The sequence below is a fragment of the Enhydra lutris genome, unplaced genomic scaffold (assembly GCF_002288905.1).
Source record: "Enhydra lutris kenyoni isolate GAN:26980312 unplaced genomic scaffold, ASM228890v2 scaffoldscaffold46, whole genome shotgun sequence".
NCBI classification, from domain to species: domain Eukaryota; kingdom Metazoa; phylum Chordata; class Mammalia; order Carnivora; family Mustelidae; genus Enhydra; species Enhydra lutris.
This window is the reverse complement of record NW_019154130.1, coordinates 6122292-6144500: the sequence shown is the minus strand read 5'-3', so window position 1 is coordinate 6144500 and position 22209 is coordinate 6122292. Positions and strand designations below refer to the sequence as shown.

General features: G+C 45.8%; 1 protein-coding gene across 1 annotated transcript in view; it reads left to right on the top strand.

Moving 5' to 3' along the window:
* The first annotated feature begins 11985 nt into the window (after positions 1-11985).
* Positions 11986-22209, top strand: part of LOC111156503 (transmembrane protein 120B) — a 43470-nt gene continuing 33246 nt past the window's right edge. The window contains exon 1 of the mRNA XM_022517442.1: positions 11986-12072. Coding sequence (XP_022373150.1) covers positions 12004-12072 — 69 coding nt within the window. The 5' untranslated portion in view covers positions 11986-12003. The remainder of the gene's footprint in view (positions 12073-22209) is intronic.

Below are 22209 nucleotides of genomic sequence, written 5' to 3'. Positions count from 1 at the left end.
AAGCATATATATGTCACAATAAAAAGATAAAAATTGTTATAAATTTGGAAATCAAGTGTTTTGTTTTATTAAAGATGAAGAGCATTGAAATATTTGTACCACCCAAACTCTGTGAATGGTAGTTTTTTAGGTGGGAGAAAAAAAAAATATTTGTTAACCTTTGTTGAACAAGCCTTTTTGCCTTTTGTTGGAAGAAACAAATTCTGAGGGACGCCTGGGTGGCTCAGTGGGTTAAGCCTCTGCCTTCAGCTCAGGTCATGGTCTCAGGGTCCTGGGATCGAGTCCCACATCGGGCTCTCTGCTCAGCGGGGAGTCTGCTTCCCCCTCTCTCTATCTCTGCCTGCCTCTCTGCCTACTTGTGATCTCTCTGTGTCAAATAAATAAATAAAATCTTAAAAAAAAAAAAAAAAAGAAAGAAACAAATTCTGAGAAGTCGCCAGCAGGTGGTGCGATGAAACAAGACTTGATCTTGGAGCCTAAAAAGCAAAGCAAGACAAAAACATGAAAAGCAGCCAACACGCCACCTAGTCATTGGAAAACATTTTTGTGAATTTTCTGCTATCTACAATCTTCCTCCAATATCTTCCATCATACAAAAGAATCTGGTACATACAGCTTCACTGGGGAACTGTCAGACTTCATTCTCCAAATGCATCGAACAAAGAAAAACATAGATGCTCCATGTTTTCTCCCTTTTGTTTCACAGAGGGCCTTCAAAATAATAGAGGAGTGGCTGGGATTCATGATATAGGGCTTTTGTGTCTGCAACAAATGAGGAGAGCAAAGGTGTCTACTAATACATTCCTCGTGTATTCTGCGATGGCATTTGGCTTTTGAGATGAATTAGGAAGTGTTCAGCTTCTAAACCTTTATCAAGCACTTCCTTCCACACATCTCTGGCCATTGGAGGTTGGGGAAATTTTCACTAGAGAATTCATAATAGAAAAGATAAAAAAAAAATTTTTTTTTAAATCTGGAGACCAAGCCAAAAAAGGGATCACCATGCTCATCGTCCCTTTTGTCAAGATACATTTCTTTGGGGCAAGGTGGGCATTAGGACTGACAGAGGAAGATGGTGGTAATGGGCGATTGGTTACAGATGAGAAGGAAAGATCAGATAAATAATTACGCTCAGGACAATGGGAGCCAGGTTTCCCACTGTTGGAAAAGGGAGTTGAGGATATGGAAAAGGGAGAAAGCTAGAATGAACTCTGTGGAGTGGAATTGGATATTGGTGTGAGGTTGTGGTTTTCCACATTAAAGACAGAGCTTTAGGTAAAGGTGCAAATATGAGCAAATATCTATGTACACACATACATATGGTCCCTAGATCTGTCCTCGAAGACAGCTGGCAGTAGTGACATCCTGTAGTGATGAACACACATCGAGTACCTTGAACTTGGTTTCTAGATTCCATTCTCCACTAATAGGAACCAGGAATGTTTGGAGAAATGGCTCATTCCAGAGTTGGAACAGGGAAATTGTAAGATGTGCTTGGAAAATTTTTTTTTTTTTAATATTTTATTTATTTGACAGGGAGAAATCACAACCAGGCAGAGAGGAAGGCAGAGAGAGCGGAGGAAGCAGGCTCCCTGCCGAGCAGAGAGCCTGATCGGGGGCTCGATCCCAGGACCCTGAGATCATGACCCGAGCCAAAGGCAGAGGCTTTAACCCACTGAGCCACCCAGGCACTCCCGGAACATTTTTTTTTTAAAGATTTCATTTTTAAGTAATCTCTATACCCAGTGTGGGGCCTTGAACTCACAAGCCCTAGATCAAGTCTCATGCTGTACCAACTGAGCCAGCCAGGCAACGCTGGAACATCTTTTTGTGTCAAAAAACCAAGGAAGTACTCATTGTGGGGACCTATTGCAAGGACCCAAAAGTCAGTTAAGGAAGGAGAGTAACTTTACAGTAGAGAAGCAGGGGAAACATTACCTTAATTAAGTGAAGTGAACATCATCTCTCGTGGAACACAGTGAGGTTTTCAGACCCCCTGATGAGCTGCCGTGAGAACACAGCCTCACTTCTGTGGTGGTCCTAAACAAAGATACCCAACCTTAGTCTAATCACGAGGATGTATTAGGCAAGCCCTAACTGAGGACAATTCTACAAAATAAACGTCTTGTCCTCTTCAGAAATACCAAGATAAGAAAGACAAAGAAATATGGAGGGAGTGTCCCAAATGAAAGGAGACTTCCAGAGGCGTGGCAGCCAAACGTAGTAGCATAGTAGCATAGTAGCGTACTTGGATCTTGCTCTAAAGGGCACTGTTGGCACATTGGAAAACTTGAATAGATCTGAGGATTAGAGGGTAATGATATATTAGTCTTAATTTCGATGATTGTGCTTTGTCTGATTAGGAGAATTTTTTTTTTTTTTTAAAGATTTTATTTATTTATTTGACAGAGAGAGATCACAAGTAGACAGAGAGGCAGGCAGAGAGAGGGAGGGAAGCAGGCTCCCTGCTGAGCAGAGAGCCCGATGCGGGACTCGATCCCAGGACCCTGAGATCATGACCTGAGCCGAAGGCAGTGGCTTAAACCACTGAGCCACCCGGGCGCCCTGATTAGGAGAATGTTCTTGATTGTAGGAAGTGCTCACTTAAGTATTCAGGAGTGATGGGGTAAAGCACAGCAGCCAAATGGGTCTGAGAAGTCCGTTCTTTGTATTGTACTTGCAGCTTTTCCTTAAGTTGGAGGTTGTTAAATAAGTTAAAAGATTTTGGGGCACCTGGGTGGCTCAGTGGGTTAAGCCTCTGCCTTCTGCTCAGGTCATGATCTCAGGGTCCTGGAATTGAGTCCCACATCGGGCTCTCTGCTTGGCAGGGAGTCTGCTTCCCCCTTTCTCTACCTGCCTCTCTGCCTACTTGTGATCTCTCTGTCGAATAAATAAGCAAAATCTTTAAAAAAACTTCATATGTATGTGTAATCAATTTACAGAAAGGGAGAAAATATTTGCAATTGTGTATGTGATAAGGGACTTGTATCCAGAATATATAAAGAACCCTTACAACTCAACAGTAAAGAAGGGAAATAGCCCTGGGCACCTGGGTGGGTCAGTTGGTTAAACAACTACTTTCAGCTCAGGTCCTGGGGATCGAGTCCGCATCCCCACTCCCTGCTCAGTGCGAAGCCTGCTTCTCCCTCTGTCCCTCTCCCCTCTCATGTGTGCGCACTCTCTCTCTCTCTCATTCTCTCTTTCAAATAAATAAATAAAATCTTTAAAAAAAAAAGGGAGGGGGTTGGAAATAACCCCATTTAAAAATGAGCAAAGGATTAGAATAGACATTTCTCCAAAAGAAGATATATGAAGGGTCAATAAACACATGAAAAGACACTCAACATTTTTAGCGGTTAGGAAAACACAAAATTAAAACCACAATGAGATACACTCCACAGAGAACTGTAAGGATGGCTAAAATGAAAAACAGACAATAACCAGCGTTGACGGGGATGTGGAGAAATTGGAGCCTTCGTGCATTGCTAGTGAGGGTGTGAAATGGTGTGGCTACTTTGGAAATCAGTTTGACAGTGGCTCAAAATGTTAAACACAGGGGCGCTCGGGTGGCTCGGTCAGTTAAGTGTCTAACATTGGCTCAGGTCATGATCTCAGGGTCCTGGGATCGAGCCCCAAGTCTGGTTCCCTGCTCAGCGGGAAGATTGTTTCTCCCTCTCCCACTCCCCCTGCTTGTGTTCCCTCTCTCTCTGTCAAATAAATAAATAAAATATTTAAAAATAAATAAATTAAAAAATAAAGCTTTATTTAATAAAAAGAGAAGACCCCGGGAGAGTTGATGCTATGAATCCCCTCCTGAGGGCCAGAGAAGACTGATGTCCCAGCTAAAGTGGTCAGTCAGAGTGAGAGAGGGAGAATTCTCTCCCCACCTTTTTGTCCTATTCAGACCCTCAACTGACTGGATGGGCCACCCCCACCACATTGTGGAAGACAATCTGTTTTACTCAGTCTACCAGTTCAAATAATCTCTTCCAAAAACACTGTCACAGACACACCAAGAGTAACATTTAGCCAGACATCTGGGCATTGTGTGGCCTAGTCAAGCTGACATAAGAAATCAACCATCACAATATCTCAATAAAACTATTATTAAAATATACTATTATATTAAATATTAATATTAAAATATTAATTATAAAATTATTGTGTAATATATAATATATTTTTAAATTATATTTTGCAATATAATGTTAAATATAAAATTATTATAAAAACAAACTATTAAAATATACTATTATATATAGGGGCACCTGGCTGGCTCAGTCAGTAGGGCGTGAGTCTCTTGAACTCAGGGGTCATGAGTTTGAGCCCCATGTTGGGCATAGAGATTACTTAAAACAAGAACAACAACAATATATATTACCCTTCAAAACTGTAACAGTCATAAAAACCAAAGAAACACTGAGTACTATCACAGAGCAGAGGAGATTATTAAAGACAGGAAGCCTAAATGCCATGTCAGGCTGAATTCTGGAACAGAAAAAGGATGTCAGTGGAAAAACTGGAAAAATCTGAAGTTTTGTTTATAGTAACATGCCTGCGTTAATTTCTTGTGGTTTTTTTGTTTTGTTTTGTTTTGTTTTTAAAGATTTTTTTATTTATTCATTTGACAGATAGAGATCACAAGTAGGCAGAGAGACAGGCAGAGAGAGAGGAGGAAGCAGGCTCCCCACTGAGCAGAGAGCCCAATGCGGGACTCGATCCCAGGACCCTGGGATCATGACCTGAGCCGAAGGCAGAGGCTTTAACCCTCTGGGCCACCCAGGCGCCCCTCTTGTGTTTTTTTTTTTTTTTTTTTTCTAATTTTAAGATTTTATTTATTTTTGAGAGAGAATGTGAGCACATGCTGGGGGCCAAAGGGGCAGAGAGAGAAGCAGACTCCCCGCTGAGTGGGGAGCCTGATGTGGGACTCGATCCCACGACCCTGAGATCATGACCTGAGCCGAAGGCAGATGCTTAACGACTGAGCCACCCAGGCACCAGATTTCTTGGTTTTGATAAAGGTGTCATGGTTACGTAAATTGTCAGCATGAGGGAAAACTGGGTGAAGAGTACGTAGGAACTCTCTGTACTCTCTTTGCAGCTTTGTAAATCTAAAAGTATCCCAAAATAAAAAAAATTTTTTTTAAACCCAAATATATCGTCAGTGCTTTCCAGTACTTACATAGTTTTGGCACTTTATCTACATTAATGGATGAATCCTCACAACAATAGTACTGATGGTAACCCTGTTTATAGAGAAGGCGAATTATGGACTCAAGGTCATGCAGCTGGCAAGTGGGAAGGCTGGGATTTAAACATGGGTTTTGCTGGGCCAAAGAAATCACATGCCCTTCCAGCAAGGACTTATAGCTCCAGGTAGGTCCAGTAGTGTAAATAACCGAGCAAGGACAGAAAGGGCATTTTGATACCTGAAGAGTAAACACTAAATAAATGAAATTTAATAATAATGCTTGCTGTTTACATTATATACCTGTGAACTGGGGCGCCTGGCTGGCTCAGTTGGAAGAGCAAAGCACAACTCTCAATTTCGAGGTTGCAAATTCAAGCCCCAGGTTGGGCGTAGAGATTATTTAAATAAACAAAACTTAAAAAGAAAAAGCCATGAACAGAAAGATAGGGGCTTACAATTTCTATCGAACACCTGAAAAACATTTCAGAAAAAAAAAAAATTCATTCAATTTACATGATGGACTACTTCTGTTATACTAAATTCACCCAATCTTTTTTTCAGGTTGCAGGAATGACCATGTACCTTTAATCAGTGTGTACACAATATATATATATATATATATATATATTTTTTTATTTTTTTTTTTTTTTTTTTTAAGATTTTACTTATTTATTTGACAGACGGAGATCACAGAGAAGCAGGCAGAGAGAGAGGGGGAAGCAGGCTCCCTGCTGAGCAGAGAGCCCGATGTGGGGCTTGATCCCAGGACTCTGGGATCACGACCTGAGCCGAAGGCAGAGGCTTTAACCCACTGAGCCACCCAGGCGCCCCACAATATATATATTTTTAAAGATTTTATTTATTTGTCAGAGAGAGCACGAGAGCACAAGCAGGGGAGCAGCAGGCTCCCCGCTGAGCAAGAAGCTCGTAGCAGGACTGGATCCCAGGACCCTGGCAGATGCTTAACCAACTGAGCCACCCAGGCGCCCCTATACACAGTATTTTGGGCTCTACTTTTTTACTTAACACGATTTAATATACCTGTCTGGAAGCATCCATTTAGCTCCCATAGTGATCATTCTAACAGCCGTACAGGATTATATGAAATAGACTACAGCTTCCTTCATCGTTTGCCTGTTGTGGGGCATTTGGGACGTTTCCAGTGCGTGGCTGATCTAAAAAGCGCTGCTATAAACATCTTTGCCCAAATTGCTTGTTAAAATCTTTGGGGACTATTTTGAGCAAGGGCATTTGTGGGAAGCAGATGAAGGAAAAGTCCCTGGAATTTTCAGTTCTCCTTGGACAGATGCTCTTTTTTTAGAATTAGCTCTTGGCATCCTGTAACGGGTAAATAACACAGCTATCCGTAGCTGGGTGATCTTGGATATGTTACTTCACCTCTCTGCAGCTTGGACTCTCGCTATTTAAAATGTGGTGCTCGGACCAATGATGTTGGCTGGGAGCTTGTAGAATTACAGGATCACTGGCTCTTCCTAGCACCTACTGAATCAGAATCTGCATTTAACAAGATCTTCAGAAGGTAGTTTCTCTTCTTTCTTTTTTTTTTAAAGATTTTATTTATTTATTTGACAGAGATCACAAGTAGGCAGAGAGGCAGAGAGGCAGAGAGGCAGGCGGTGGGGGTAGGGGGAAGAGAAGGCTCCCCGCCGAGCAGAGAGCCCAATGCAGGGCTCGATCCCAGGACCCTGGGGTCATGAGCCAAAGGCAGAGGCTTTAACCCACTGAGCCACCCAGGCGCCCCAGATCTTCAGAAGGTAGTTCTTGATCACAATAAAGGCTGAAAAAACTATGCCTTAAAATATTCACCTGTCAAACAGAGAATAGCGGTCCTTCCTCAAGGCACTTGAAGACTTAGAGCACGGATGTGTATACATGAAGTATCTACTAAGAGCACCAGGCACATAGTGACCGCTATGTGTTTGCTACTTTTATGACTCTTCCCAGCTGGTTGTACAAAGTCTCAGGCTACCAGGTTCCTAAATAGAGTGCCTTAAAGAGAACAGAGGGGAGTTTTCCCCCTGGTGGGATGGGCAGGGGGTGAGGAGGATAACATACGTTCTCACCCCGAGTGATCAAAGTTCTTAAGCAGAGCCAGATCCAGCCCCAGGGAGCTGACAACAGAGTCTGAACACACTTTGGGCAGGAACCGGGACAGGGTGACAGCAGCCAGGTATGAACTGAGACTTCCGGCACCCGAGCGGCTATGCAGATCGGGGTGACCAGCCCCTGCCATCTACAAAAGGGTGAATAATGCATACCAAGTCCTGATCCCACAGGGAGAACAGTCCCTTAGATTTGCAGCCTGACCGCTGGCCAGCCTGCAGATAAGGTGCACCTGCTCAGATCTCCCTGGGGGGGGCGGGCCCAGCTTCTCCCAACACAGGCAGCCTGGGGCAGATGGACTTGGTTGGACTGAGTAGCTGCCAGCAAAGGTGGAGGGACATCTTCCCAAATCCTCCGCTGGTGCCACTTTACTCATCCTTCAAGGCTCCGTGTTTCCTTTTTGATTCCACTAACCCCAATTAAGTAAGCCCACTTCTGTTTTTTTCACCATATGAGTGGTCCATCTGGTTTTGTAATCTTCATGACATACTGTATCAGGAGTCTCAAATTCAGGTGGCTCCAAGGACTACAGTTTACATAAATACATGAAGTGTGGTCTGGGGCAAGATAGTTGAGCATGGTGGGGACTGGGGCAAGTGGCAAGCCCATTTTACTCTGTTCCAGCCCATTGCCACGCAGAGAGAGATGTGAGCCTAGTGTGATCAGATCTTCCCATTTTTCAAAAGACAGTAGAAGTTTGGATTTTAAGTGTGCCTGGCTGGCTCAGCTAGTAGAGCCTGCAACTCTTGATCATGGGGTTGTGAAGTTCAAGCCCCAAGTTGGGTGTAGAGATTACTTAAAAAAAAATGAAAGTTTAGGGGCGCCTGGGTGGCTCAGTGGGTTGAGCCTCTGCCTTCAGCTCAGGTCATGGTCTCGGGGCCTGGGATCGAGCCCTGCATCGGGCTCTCTGCTTGGCAGGGAACCTGCTTCCCCCTCTCTCTCTGCCTGCCTCTCTGCCTACTTGTGATCTCTCTCTCTCTGTCAAATAAATAAATAAATAAATCTAAAAAAAAAAAGAAAGTTTGGATTTTAATGTGAAATTGTCCTTTTTGTAATTAAAAGACTTACATAAATGTTTATAGTGGCTTTATTCATAATCCGCTCAAATTGGAAACAACCCAAAATTCCCTCAACCAGTGAATGGATAAAGAATGGAGAAGCAAATTGATCACACAATGAGATATACTCAGCAGAAGAAAAAAAGAAATGAACTATTGATGCGCACGGATCCCAAATGCATTATGCTGACTTCTGCTTCTAGCCAAGATACTATAACATGGACCAGATTTACCTTCTCATCTGAAACAACCACAAAATGGGGAAAAACACATGACATTATGTTTTTCATTCAAGACACTGGATATCAGTCAACAGAGGATGTGGTCACTGGGAAACAGGAAACAAATTGTAGGAGTTACTCTACCATTGTCCCACTTATTGTCTTGAGAGTTTCTAGGCGATGGTGCAGGGAGGGGGATCCCAGGTGAAGCCTGAGAGACCCCCAGAGTTGAGAAGATAGAGCTGAGAGCCCAGGGGGTGTAAGGAAGTTAGAATTGTAAAGAAGAAACAGCTGGACACAGAGACTCCAGGGGCCCACCAAACCCCCTCCAGCAGTCAGCAGAGCACTGGTCAGCATGTATGCAAGGACAGCCACCTGAGGCCAAGGAAGGAACCATCTCAAATGATTAGAAGTAAGAGTGTATAGCCCTCACACTGGCCCAGGAATAGTGCCTCATCCCAACAGTCAGAATGGAAAACTTCATGGTGTACTGATCTTGCCTCACGTAGTGGGGAAAAATCAGCTCTCGACTGAGCCCTGTTTTAGTCCCAGATAAATGCTAAAAGCAAGATCGGAAAGGATAAAATTGTTTCCAAGTAACTGCGTCTAATGTAAAGCTTAAGGATATTTTTAGGGAAACTGAAATACAAAAGAAGGAGAGGGAGGGAAGACGGGAGGAAGAGAAGAAAAAGGGGTAGAGGAAGGGAATCGATCAACAAGGTAAAATTCACAATGCCTGGCATCCAATCTGCAATAATGAGGCATGAAAACACACCTTAATTCACTTTTATTGGAAGGTATTGTTAGGAGTTGAACTGTATCTCCCAAAGATATATATATATATATATATTTTTTTTTTTAAAGATTTTATTTATTTGTCAGAGAGAGAGAGAGAGAGAGAGCGCGAGAGTGAGCACAAGCAGATAGAGTGGCAGGCAGAGGCAGAGGGAGAAGCAGGCTCCCTGCTGAGCAAGGAGCCCGATGTGGGACTCGATCCCAGGACGCTGGGATCATGACCTGAGCCAAAGGCAGCGGCTTAACCCACTGAGCCACCCAGGCGTCCCAGATATATATATATTTTAAAGATTTTATTTATTTATTTGCAGAGAGAGAGCACAGGCTGGCAGAGTGGCAGACAGAGGGAGAGGGAAAAGCAGGCTCCCTGCTGAGCAGTGAGCTGGACATGGGGCTCCATCCGGGGACCCCGGGACCACGACCCAGATGCTTAACTGACCAAGCTACCTAGGCATCCCTCCCAAAGATATGTTGAAGTTCCAACCTCCAGGGATGACAATCATAATTCAAAGTCGGTCATTAATTAACTGGGAATTTTGAGTAAGTCATGCTTTCTTCAGGCACCAGTTAAGACTTCTGAATGTTGGGGCGCCTGGGTGGCTCAGTGGGTTAAAGCCTCTGCCTTCGGCTCGGGTCATGGTCTCAGGGTCCTGGGATCGAGCCCCGAATCGGGCTCTCTGCTTGGCGGCGAGCCTGCTTCCCCCTCTCTCTGCCTGCTTGTGATCTCTCTCTCTCTGTGTCAAATAAAGTCTTAAAAAAAAAAAAGACTTCTGAATGTTTCTCTGTGTGCTTATGTGTATATTCCCCATTCAGAGTTTTTAGAGTGGCTTATGAACCCCAAAAGTTGAGAACCTTTGCACTAGATGGTCTTTCATGTTTATTCCTTCAACAAATATTAACAACCTACTATGTGCCAAGCTCGGGAGATACAATGACGACCAAGACAGAGACAAGATCCCTGAGATCTCATGCTGATTCTATACCCACGGAGGGATTCTCACAACCAATATGAAGACGAACACTTTCAAGCAACGGTGACTTATATGAAGGAAGTAAGACAGGTGACAGATTAGTGACTGGGAGGAGGCACGAAGCTCTGAGTATTCAGGAAAGGTCTTTTTTTCAGAGGTGTTGTTACCATTTGAATTGTGTCCCCCAGAAAGATATGTTGAAGTTCTACGACCCATTACCTCAGAAGGTTGTCCTTATTTAGAATCAGGGTCTTTGCAGATGTAATTAGTTCAACTTAGATGAAGTCATGCTGGAGTGGGTGGACCCTTAAATCCAGTAAGATTGGTGTCCTTATAAGAGGAGAGGACACAGAGACAAGCACACAGGGAAGAAGGCCATGTAACAACAGAGGCAGAGACTGGAGGGATGAAGCTGCAAGCCAAGGAATGATAAGGACTGAGGGCCACCACAAGCTAGGAAGAAGCAAGGAAAGATTTTACCCAGTCTTGGAGCTTGTGTTTGCTGACACTTTGATTTCACACTCCTAGCCTCCAGAATTGTGAGACAGAATACACTCCTATTGTTTAAGCCACTCAGTTTGTGGTATTTAAACAGCGCAGTTTGTGGTTAAGGCGCTCCTAGGATTTTTTCTTCTCTTCCTCCTCTCCTTTCCCCTCCCCTGCCCACTCCTCTTCCTTTTGTTTTTTGTTTAGTAGTCTCCGCGTCCAGTGCGGAGCTTGAACTCAGAACTCTGATCAAGAGTTGCACGCTCTACCCACTGAGCCAGGCAGGTTCCCCAGCAGCCCCAGGAAATTAACACAGGTGTCGTTGGAACTAAGGATTGAATGATGAGGAAAAGGCAACCATAAGATTTGGAGGGAATGTTTCCTGAAGGGTAAGAAGAGAAAAAGAAACCGTGTCTGCGAATTACTGATCCAGGGGAGTGAGATAGAAGATGTGACTGCGAAGCTAGGCAGGGTTAGATCTTGGAGGTCCATGCTGGGAAAGGAGGCAATGGTGTCGCATGAGCGACAGACACAGCTGTCAAGAGAGTCACGCAGAATCTTAGGGGGCAGGAGTCTTGGTTGCAGTTAAGTAATGACAGGGGAGACGACGGGTCCCTCTTTGAGCTTCCCCGCCCTGCCTGGCGACCTTGCTGGATGGTCAGTGTCAGTTCTAGCATTCCCGGCCGTTAGCTTCGACTCTGGTCAGGCAATGCCAAGGGGTGGTGAGCTTTTACCTCCCCCGAATCTTCCTTACGACTCCAGACATCCCAAATAAACACAATCTAAGTAAGATAAGCTCTGCAAATGCAGCCTGTGGACAAGCTCCCCAGCCTCTTAGGAGAGACTGGAAGCGCAGGAGCATTCTCAAGGGGGCGGCAACAGACCCCGCATCCGGCGCGCGGGCGCGCGGGGGCGGAGCTGGGGAGGTGCGTGCGCATGCGCGGGGCCCTGCCTCCTGGCGAGGGGGTGGGGCGGGCGCTGGGGCGGGGGCTGTGACGTCAGGTGCGCGCGTGGCTCCGGCTGCGCAGGAACAGCTGGTGCCTCCGAAGGCGGCCCGCGGGCGGATGGGCTCCGGTGCTGGTGGCCGCCCGCTCCACGCTGCGGGAGCTGACGCCGCCGCTACCGCCGCCGCCGCCGCCGCCTCGCACCGCCGCACCATGTCCGGCCAGCTGGAGCGTTGCGAGCGCGAGTGGCATGAGCTGGAGGGAGAATTTCAGGAATTGCAGGTAGGGCCGGGCCACCTGGTCGCGCAACTCTGCTACCTGCGGTGCGGTGCCTTCCCCTTCCTGCCAACCCAGCCGGGGCGGTGGGGACCATCAGGGTCCAGAGGGCTGCCCCTGGCTGGGCAGTGGGGGCTGGTGGTCCGCGTGGGCCAGCACCCTCCTATCTCCCAGCACTTCAGTTTTTCATCCACTTGGGGCGCCCGGTGGAAGCTCCCCATTACTGCGCCTTCGCACCGACTCTGCTCCGCGCACCTCCTTCTCTGCAGAAAGTTGGTCTGTGGCCTGTGAGGGGAACTTACAGGTTTGTCATGTGGGGGAGGCCTGAGGGGACATATATGTGCTGGGACTCAGAACAGCCCAGCCCCCACCTCCTCAGGGGTCTCTCCTAACCGTACCCCTGTCCACCTGCTTTTGGCCGCTCAACTTCTGTATTTTGGTGGAGCAGCGCTCTCTTCTGCAACTACATTTTGAGAAATGTGCTTGGGAGCCGTTCACCTTGAACCCCTAGCCTTTGCTCGGGGATTAGAGACCCCTGTTCTGCGTCTTTGGGACTCTGGTGTCTGTGCCCTCCTCTGTGCTGCCACTGCAGGCTGAGTCTGGCGTTGTGGATGGCATGTCACTTTTGACAGCTGCGTTGCCTCCCTCCGTGATAGAGGCTGCTCTCAGCTCTCACCCATCTGGCCCAGAACCTTATACGGAGTAGGGAGAGGGCAGATGTAAGAGAGGCCTCTTGAGAAAATGGCATTGCCCCTGTGGGGTCCTGGCAGGAAAAGCTGTCCCTGAAAGGAGGTTCAGACAGGTCTCAGCTACCGACTCAGGTGGCTAGAGACACCTCACACATGAAACCTTGGGGTTGGCCAAGAGGGACTCCTGGACCAGTTTTGGAGATGGGGCTTTTTCCTCTGAAGCTACTAGTTTGTGCCTGTTTTCTCTGAAGTTGGGCTCTGTTTGCCCGAAACCATACTGCACAGCTCTGCCCCACTTCTTCCTGTCCCCGGCTGGAGCCATGACATTTTCCCTGTCCATGTAGCTCTCATCTCCAGTTGACTGTCCTCTTACAGGGTCCAGAGAAGGGGAGAGGAGATTGTCTGTGATGGGTCTTCTAGACCTGAGGCAGTAGGCCCTGATGTTTAAAGAGGGGGTTGCTGCAGAGACGGAGCAGGAAGATGGGGGCGAGGGGTCTGTTTTAGGCATGAGCAGAGAATAAAGTATCCAGAACCGATATGCCTTTCTTGGCCTGTGCGGCATGTGTGGGTTGGTGCCCTCTCCTTCACGTCTGGGGCTTGGGGCCCACCCAGTTCTCAGGGGACCCGTCTGGCTCCAGTCCCGTCGAGAAGATTCAGCTGCTACCTAACACTTTGTCCTACTGGGCTCTTGGGTCACGTTCAGCTGTGAAGCCATGGAAGGGATGTTAGGGTCGGGAGTGGGAGAAGAGTTTTACCTTGTGGAGCTTTCGTTCCTGAATTCCTTCCTTTCCCTTGCCCTACCTTACACTAGGAGGAGTTGTCTTAACACTTCAGAGCCATGCAATTAATGCAATCAACAGCAATTAGCTAGCTAGTCTTGGCAGGCAGAGCTCGCAAAGGAGACATTGGATTTGTTGTTGTGTTCTTACTTGGTTCAGGTATGTGAGAGACAGAGAGGAATTGGGAATTCTGGGTTTTGTTCCCTGGTGCACAGCGAGGGCTGGAGGACAGCTGACTGTGGGGAAACTGAGGTTTCCATTACTCAGTTCTTCAGCAGTGGGGGAACTGGAATGGACTGGGCCTATGGGGAGGAGGGACTCTGCTGGCCTCAGGGTTTAGTGGACAACTCCTGGGTCAGAGGACAGTGATGGATGGAAGGCCACGGAGTCCCCCGTGTGTCAAGGTCAGAGACATTGTCTGTATCTTCATAGATGAGGAAACTAAAACTTGAGAATCTAATTCACTTAACTGGGGTCACACAGCTCTTGAGAGGTAAAGCTGCCATTAGAACTTAGTAGTCTGAATGCTTATTTTGGATGTCTGTCATAGTGCTGGTAGGTCCCACTCTCTCTTCTCACTTTCATAATAAATATGAGAGCTTTGAACTCCTGAGATGAAAGTTTCTGGGATATGTGTATAATAAGTAGGGTATACGTTGTCATTGGGTATGTGTTGGACAGACTTTCAGATATGAGACATTTATTGGGGGGAAAGGAGGTCACAACAGGTAGGCAGGTGAACAAATTGGAACTAAAAGGAAGGATTAATTTTTTTTTTTTACCAGAAAATTCCTGTGTATCTTAATTTTCCTATATCTGCCTCTGAGTCTGGGATTTGTGGGTTTCATGTTTGTATCTCTCTGATTCTTTCTTGGGGTCATAGCTAATGTCTGTGTTTCACCTCTTCTTCCCTTTTTCAAATGAATAGACGAAAGAGGAAACCTAATTGTCAGACCACAGAGGATTCAAAATATCTTTGGAATCCCCTCACCGCAAAAGTCATACTCTCAGGAAAGGATCTGTTCTCTTTTGACTGATTTGTACCTGCCAGGGCCTCACTAGACTCAGGGGCAAGGTCAAGTGGCTATGGGAACTTTGGTTTTGGCTGGCTGTGGTTTCATCCATGCTAGTGAATTGAGCATCAGTCTGAGACCAGCACATGTTTGGCCCTGTGGCTTGTGGTGTGACCACAGAAGGTCACTTACAGACACTGTGGCAGGTGATTTAATAAGCATTTCTTGACTTGCATCACTGGAAACTTGACCCCATCCTCCCCCATCCAGGAAGGAGATGGCCCGAAGAGGTTGTTCCCTAAATCTGACCTTACAGAAATGCAGGGACCTGGTAGGCCACTGTAAAGATTTTGGCTTTTCCTACCAATGAAATGGGCATCTCTCTGGCTGCTGTGTATACAATAGACATGAGAGGGACAGGGTAGAAGCAAGAAGGTCAGTATTATTTTATGAAAACCTTATGAAAGAGATCCTGTTATCCCATTTTACAGAGGGAAAATCATATACCCAAAGTCACATGTCTTGTAAGTACTGGAGTCAGGATTCAAACCCAGGCTGTTGAATGTCAGGGTCTATACTCTTAACCACTGCTTAAAGCAGGTCTGTGCCCTGGGCACACTTTTATAGGCTTTTCTCTTCCATCTTGCATTGCCTTACGGGTCTCTTTCTTTAGAAGTGCTTTGTGCGGAAAGCCCCTGGACAGGGAGTCACAGTTCCTGGGTTTAGGCCTGAAGCCCGTGCCTGTCTAGTATCTGACCTTCAGCAAGCCATCACTCTGAGCTTCTGAGTTTATCTACAAAACAAAGACTGACAATAATAACAGTAAGAGCTAACTGTAGGGTACTGGATTTTTCCATTTAATCTAAATGACCAACCCTGCTTTAGACTGAGGCTAAGAGATATTAACTAACTTGAAAGTCATGGAATTTTGGAATTTGAACCCAGGTCTGCTGTGTATGTCAGATATTTTGGGGGTTCCTAACACTGTGGGCTCCCAAAGTATCTTGAGACCCTTGGCTCTGCAAAGAAAAGCTTCTGAACTTGTGGGGTCTCATTTCATTCGTGCCCTACTTTATATATGCTCTCTCTATATATATAATGTATATGTAGTAAAGCACTGAACTATATATATATATATATATATATATATATATATATATATATGTATAGTACATTAGTCAGGATTCTTTTTTTTTTTTAAGATTTTATTTATTTATTTTGACAGACAGAGATCACAAGTAGGCAGAGAAGCAGAGAGAGAGAGAGGAGGAAGCAGGCTCCCTGCTGAGCAGAGAGCCCGAGGCGGGGCTCGATCCCAGGACCCCAGAATCATGACCCGAGCCGAAGGCAAAGGCTTCAACCCACTGAGCCACCCAGGCGCCCCACATTAGTCAGGATTCTTAGTTGCAAGTGACAGAAACCCCATTCAGCTGGCTTTAAGCCAAAAAATGAATTTATTGGCTCATATATTGGGAAGTCCAGTGACAAATGGCTTCAGGCCAGGCTAGGTCCAGGGGCTCCAATGATGTCTCTGTGTGTGTGTCTCTCTGTTTCTTCTTCTTCTTCTTCTTTTTCTAGATTTTATTTATTTATTTATTTATTTTTTTTAAGATATTTATTTATTTGACAGAGATTACAAGTAGGTAGAGAGGCAGACAGAGAGAGAGAGAGGAGGAAGCAGGCTCCCCGCTGAGCAGAGAGCCTGATGTGGGGCTCGATCCCAGGACCCTGGGATCATGACCTGAGCCGAAGGCAGAGGCTTTAACCCACTGAGCCACCCAGGCGCCCCTATTTATTTATTTTAGAGAGAGATGCGTGTGCGTTCGCAAGTGTGGGGAGGACCAGAGGAGGAGGGACAAGCAGACTCCATGCTGAGGGTACAGCCCGAGGTGGGGCTCGATCCCACAACCCCGAGATCGTGACCCTAACCGAAACAAAGGGTTGGACGCATAACCAAATAGCCAGCCAGGCACCCCCTCTCTGTATCTTCTGTATCAGCCTTATTCTCAGGCAGTCTCTGTCATGTTGTGGCGAAGAGGTGCACTGGCCACCCAGGCTGACATCTTCCAACTCAGCAAGTCTGACCAAAACAGAACGACTTTTCCTTGGTAATTCCCACAGGAGTCCCACACAAACCATATGAAAGAAGAATGAGGGAGATCCGGATAGACCTATAAAGGAAAATGAAAATACTGGTAGTAAGAAAAGAGAGAGGGATGCTGGATAGGCATCTTTTGGGGGGGGGTCATAGAAGTAGTTTATGTCTGTCATTCCCAGACTGTGTCAAGGCACCCCCATGGGATATTTTCAGTTTTCAAGGGAAACACAGTGACATCTGTCCTACACCGCTTAAACTGCTAACTTGGGGTAGTTCACGCTTACACGTTAGGTCACATTCTTTCTGATGATGGCATATCTTTGTAAAGTTAGGTTTTTAGTGATCTGTGATTAAAATCAAGTACTGTGTATGGTGTGCCTGGGCGGCTCAGTGGGTTAAGCCTCTGCCTTTGGCTCAGGTCATGATCTTGGGTTCCTGGGATTGAGTTCCGCATCGGGCTCTCTGCTCAGCAGGGAGCCTGCTTCCCCCTCTCTGTCTCTGCCTACTTGTGATCGTTGTCAAATAAATAAATAAAATCTTTAAAAAAAAAAATCAAGTACTATGTGAAAATCCGTGTGAAAAAAGAAAGGAGGGTGACAGTGTCCAATCTGATTCCACAGTCTGAGAATTTGTGCCGAGCCCAATAGCCTCATACATTCCATTAGTAAATAATTTTGGTTATTTCAGAGTGAAATAAAAATGTTTCTGTCCGGGTGCCTGGGTGGCTCAGTTGGTTGAGCGACTGCCTTCGGCTCAGGTCATGATCCTGGACTTCTAGAATCGAGTCCCGCATCGGGCTCCCAGCTCCTTGGGGAGTCTGCTTCTCCCTCTGACCTTCTCCTCTCTCATGCTCTCTCTCACTCATTCTCCCTCAAATAAATAAATAAATAAATCTTAAAAAAAAAAACGTTTCTGTCCATTTTTGCATATCCCCCCCCCCCCCCGCAAAAGGCTATGAAGTTGTTAGGACATAAATACTTTTCCACAATTATTTGGCCTGGAGACTATGGAAAGTGTACTGAGACCCAAAGGGCATGGTGAACCAGCAAAGTTTGTGAACCTTTGTTGTATGTCCTGATGGCGGTGGTGTTTACACAATTGTATATATTTGCCAGAATTCCTTTAGTTGTACACCTGAAAATTGATGCACTGGTATGTACATTATACCTTAATAAAACTGATTTAAAAACAAATAAACCAGTATATGGCCTGTTACATAAAACTCATCTCGTGACCCCTTCACTGCTGAGGAAAATACAAAGAGCTTATATGACTTACCTAAGAAGCGACAACTCTGGGATGAAGAGTTAGGTTATCTTGCCTCCCAAATGTCGGACACCGCTGTCTAATACCTGCACTTACCGCTCCTGTAACAGACATCACCAGTCAATCCTGGCCCATGACTCAGAGTTCTTTCCAATACAGAACTGATGCCATTTTGGTGAAGTCAACTTGCCGTCCTTAGTGGTGTTTTCATGGTGATGAGTCTTAGCGAAGTATACTCAGCATCCAGAAATCTTCATTTGAACTTGATTCCTTGGAAAGAGAACTATATAAATGTAATCTCTCAAAAACTTCTGATAGAGGGCGCCTGGGTGGCTCAGTGGGTTAAAGCCTCTGCCTTCTGCCTTCAGCTCAGGTCATGATTCCAGGGTCCTGGGATCGAGCCTCACATCATGCTCTCCGCTCAGTGGGGAGCCTGCTTCCCTTCCTCTCTCTCTGCCTGCCTCTGCCTACTTGTGATCTCTGTCTGTCAAATAAATAAACAAAATCTTTAAAAAAAAAAAAACAAAACTTCTGATAGAAGCACAGCTATCAGACACCACATTTTGCTGGTGGCCATGCCTCTGTTGCAGCCTACCGGGTTGCCCACCAACTTTGCGATGCTTCTGGGCCGAACCCCATCTGAAAATGCCTTGAGATTCCGTTGCTGGCAATTCTTGTGGTAAATGTGGACTCAGGTTCTGGATCTTATGATGTAGCCAAGTTGTGTTAAGCAGGCATTTCCAGATATTCCACAGCCATGCTGAGACCTGGCGTCATTAACCTCATCTTCCCACCAGGGCAGAGCTTGGGGCCTCAGAGAACAGGAGAGGCAGCAGATTGCCCAAGCCTCCGACAGAAACCTGCTTGTTTGTGTCTTCTGTGCGTGGTGTAGAAGGACGGTAATTAGCTGTGTAGGAAAGGAGGTATCGGCATCCCAGCTCGCAGAGCCAATGTTAGCGCTTCTCTCTCTCCCTCTCTTTTGATCCATCCTACATGTTTAGTTAGAAGTAATACATATCTGCAAAGTTAAATATTCAAGTGGAGATGTTCAGGAACTTTCAGAACACTTGTTTTTAACAGCTAAATACTGGAAACCTAATGTTCTTCTGAATGGATAATTCCACTGAGCACCCTTAGAGTGAGGTATGATGAGCAGAATGAGTAAACTAGAGAGCTACATGGGTCAACCTGGATAAATGTTTTTAAAAGAAGAGCAACATTGAGTGGAAAGTTGCAGAGACGTATACACAGTATGACATGTATGATAAAGTTAAACACATTCTAACCGATACTATGTATTGCTTGCTGATACATGTTTATGGTACAAAGAGTACAAAGGAGTGATATGGGCCAGATTCAGTATAGTGGAGATCAGGCAGGGCCCTGATGAGAAGCAAATGACTCTTCCAGAAGGATCTCACTCAAAGGAGTTTTTTTTTGTTTTTTTTAATTTTAGATTTTTAAATTTATTTATTTGACAGAGAGAGAGCCAGCGAGAGAGGGAACGCAAGCAGGGGGAGTGGGAGAGGGAGAAGCAGGCTTCCCACCAAGTAGGGAGCCTGATGTGGGGCTCGATCCCAGGACTCTGGGATCATGACTTGAGCCGAAGGCAGACGCTTAACAACTGAGCCACCCAGGTGCCCCTCAAAGGAGTTTAAAGGAGGGACTATTTACAGAAGTGTGGCAGTTTAAGGGTGAGGCCTCTAGAGCTGGGGCCAGTCCTGTTCCTAAAAGGGCAGAGGGAGGGGGGCATCACCAGAGTTTGGCCAAAGCTTGTTGCTGGGGAAGGAGAGCTGCAGGGCAGCGCTGCAATGGTTTAAGGCTGTGGCAAACCAGAGGAGGCAGGAGGAACAAATACCCCAGCTTCTCTCTCTTCCTGCTGTGCATCCCGTGGGCCAATCTCAAGTGGGAGGCAGGGTAACGGCATCCAGGAGATGCTGTCCAGAGGGGTCAGCCTCCTCAAGCAGAGGGAAAGAATTGATCTGGGGCGAACATGGGGGCAGAAATAACCAGCAAATGGGTTCCCCTTTTGGGGGGCAGAGGATAGAAATGCCATCTCAAAAGAATACTTAGGGGGCCTTTAACTCTCTGTGCACTACTATTATGTGTTAAACTGAGAGTGAGAATATGGGTGCTGATGTTTATTTTCTATCAATTTTATGATTTTCTTTTTTGTATGCCTGGAATATTTCATAATACAATGAGCAGGAGGCCAAAAAGTAACCCAACAGTACCAAAACGCTAATAAAGAAAAACAGCTCCGGGGTGCCTGGCTGGCTCAGTTGGAAGAGCCTGTGACTCTTGATCTCGGGTCACGAGTTCGAGCCCCATGTTGGGTGCAGAGATTACTTAAATAAATAAAACTGAAAGAAAAGGGGGCGCCTGGGTGGCTCAGTGGGTTGAGCCTCTGCCTTTGGCTTGGGTTGTGATCTCGGGGTCCTGGGGTCGGGCCCCGCGTCGGGCTCTCTGCTCAGCGGGGAGCCTGCTCCCTCCTCTCTCTCTGCCTGCCTCTCTGCCTGCTTGTGATCTCTCTCTCTCTCTGTCAAACAAATAAATAAAATATTAAAATAAAAACTGAAAGAAAAGAAAAAAGAAAGGCAGTTCTATAGGTTCACTGTCATTTACATGCGATTATGACCATGTAGATATTATTTACTGCAGAGTCGAGTAGTGAACTATGCTTTTTTTCTTTTTTTTTTTTTTGGAGATTTTAACTAAATTTATATAGTTAGCATCTAATTTTTTACTGGCAGTGCTTGTAATTATCCTTTTTTTTTTTTTTTTAAACTGCTTAAAGCTCCTTCCTTAGATATTCTGTCAAGTGTGTTTCTTTTCTTTGGCCTTGAACTAGACAAGTTAGGGGCTGGGGGCTTTGCTTTGTGCTCCCGAATGGAGTTTTTTCTTTCTTTCTTTTGCAGCTGCTTGTCTACTTTGGTGCCCCCAGCACTAGGGTTATTTTTAGAGGTAGCAACTTGATGTGGGAGTCAATCACATTTAATAAGTTGGTACTCCCTGCACCGTGTGCAGAGAGCGGACTCCCAGTGTTTGGTGTTTCCCGTGTTCCAATCCTCTGCTGCCAAGTTTAGAAATTAAAATAGTGGTTGGCACTTTGTCATTTTCTTTAAAAGTTAAACGTACATTTACCGTATGACCAGCAATTCCATTCCTAGGTATCTACCCAAGAGAAATGGAAATACGTCTACACAAAGATTTGTACATGTTCATGGAAGTATTATTTATAATAGCCAAAAAGTGGAAATAATTGGAATGCCCGATAACAGGTGAATGGATTAGCAAAGTGTGATGCATCTATACTAAATTTTTATTGTTAAGTAGCAATAAGAACAGAGTAATACATGCTTCCCCCTACTATCCGAAAGTACCACCTTCCGGTGAAACCTTTCATAAGCCAAAATGGCGTAAAGCAAAGAGTATCCCCTGCTTCCCGAAAGTTCGAGTTACACCACTGCTTTTTTGAAAGACCTCCATCAGTACCTGTTTTTGCTAACCAAAAGAGATCCAAGGAGGATTCTCACTCCTATAAAAAAAGCCATTGCGGGGCGCCTGGGTGGCTCAGTGGGTTAAAGCCTCTGCCTTCGGCTCAGGTCAGGATCTCAGGGTCCTGGGATCAAGCCCCACATCGGGATCTCTGCTCAGTGGGGAGCCTGCTTCCCCCTCTCTCTCTGCCTGCCTCTCTGCCTGCTTGTGATCTCTCTCTGTCAAATAAATAAATAAAATCCTTAAAAAAAAAAAAAGCCATTGCTCTACTAATGGCAGTCTTTCGTAAAAGCAAAATGGCATAACGTGAACTTTCAGAAAGCGGGGACACTTGTGTATGCTACAACATGAATAAACCTCAAAAACAGGAGTGTTTTTGCTGAGTGAAAGAAGCCAGACCCCACACACAAACTGTATGACTCCATTTATGTGAACTATTCAGAAAAGACAAATCTGTAGAGACAGAAGGTAGGGTAGGGGTTGCCAGGGTCCAGAGGGAGGGGAGCAGAGGGAGGAGTGAGCGCTGTCATAGACGTGAGGGATCTTACTGGGTGGTGTAATGTCCTAAAATGATGTGGTAATAGTTGCATAACTTGGCAAATATATACGCATCACTGAATTGTACACATAAAATGAGTGAAGTAGGGGCACCTGGGTGGCTCAGTGGCTTAAAGCCTCTGCCTTCGGCTCAGGTCATGATCCCGGGGTCCTGGGATCGAGCCCCACTTCGGGCTCGCTGCTCAGCAGGAAGCCTGCTTCTCCCTCTCCCTGCCTGCCTCTCTGCCTACTTGTGATCTCTG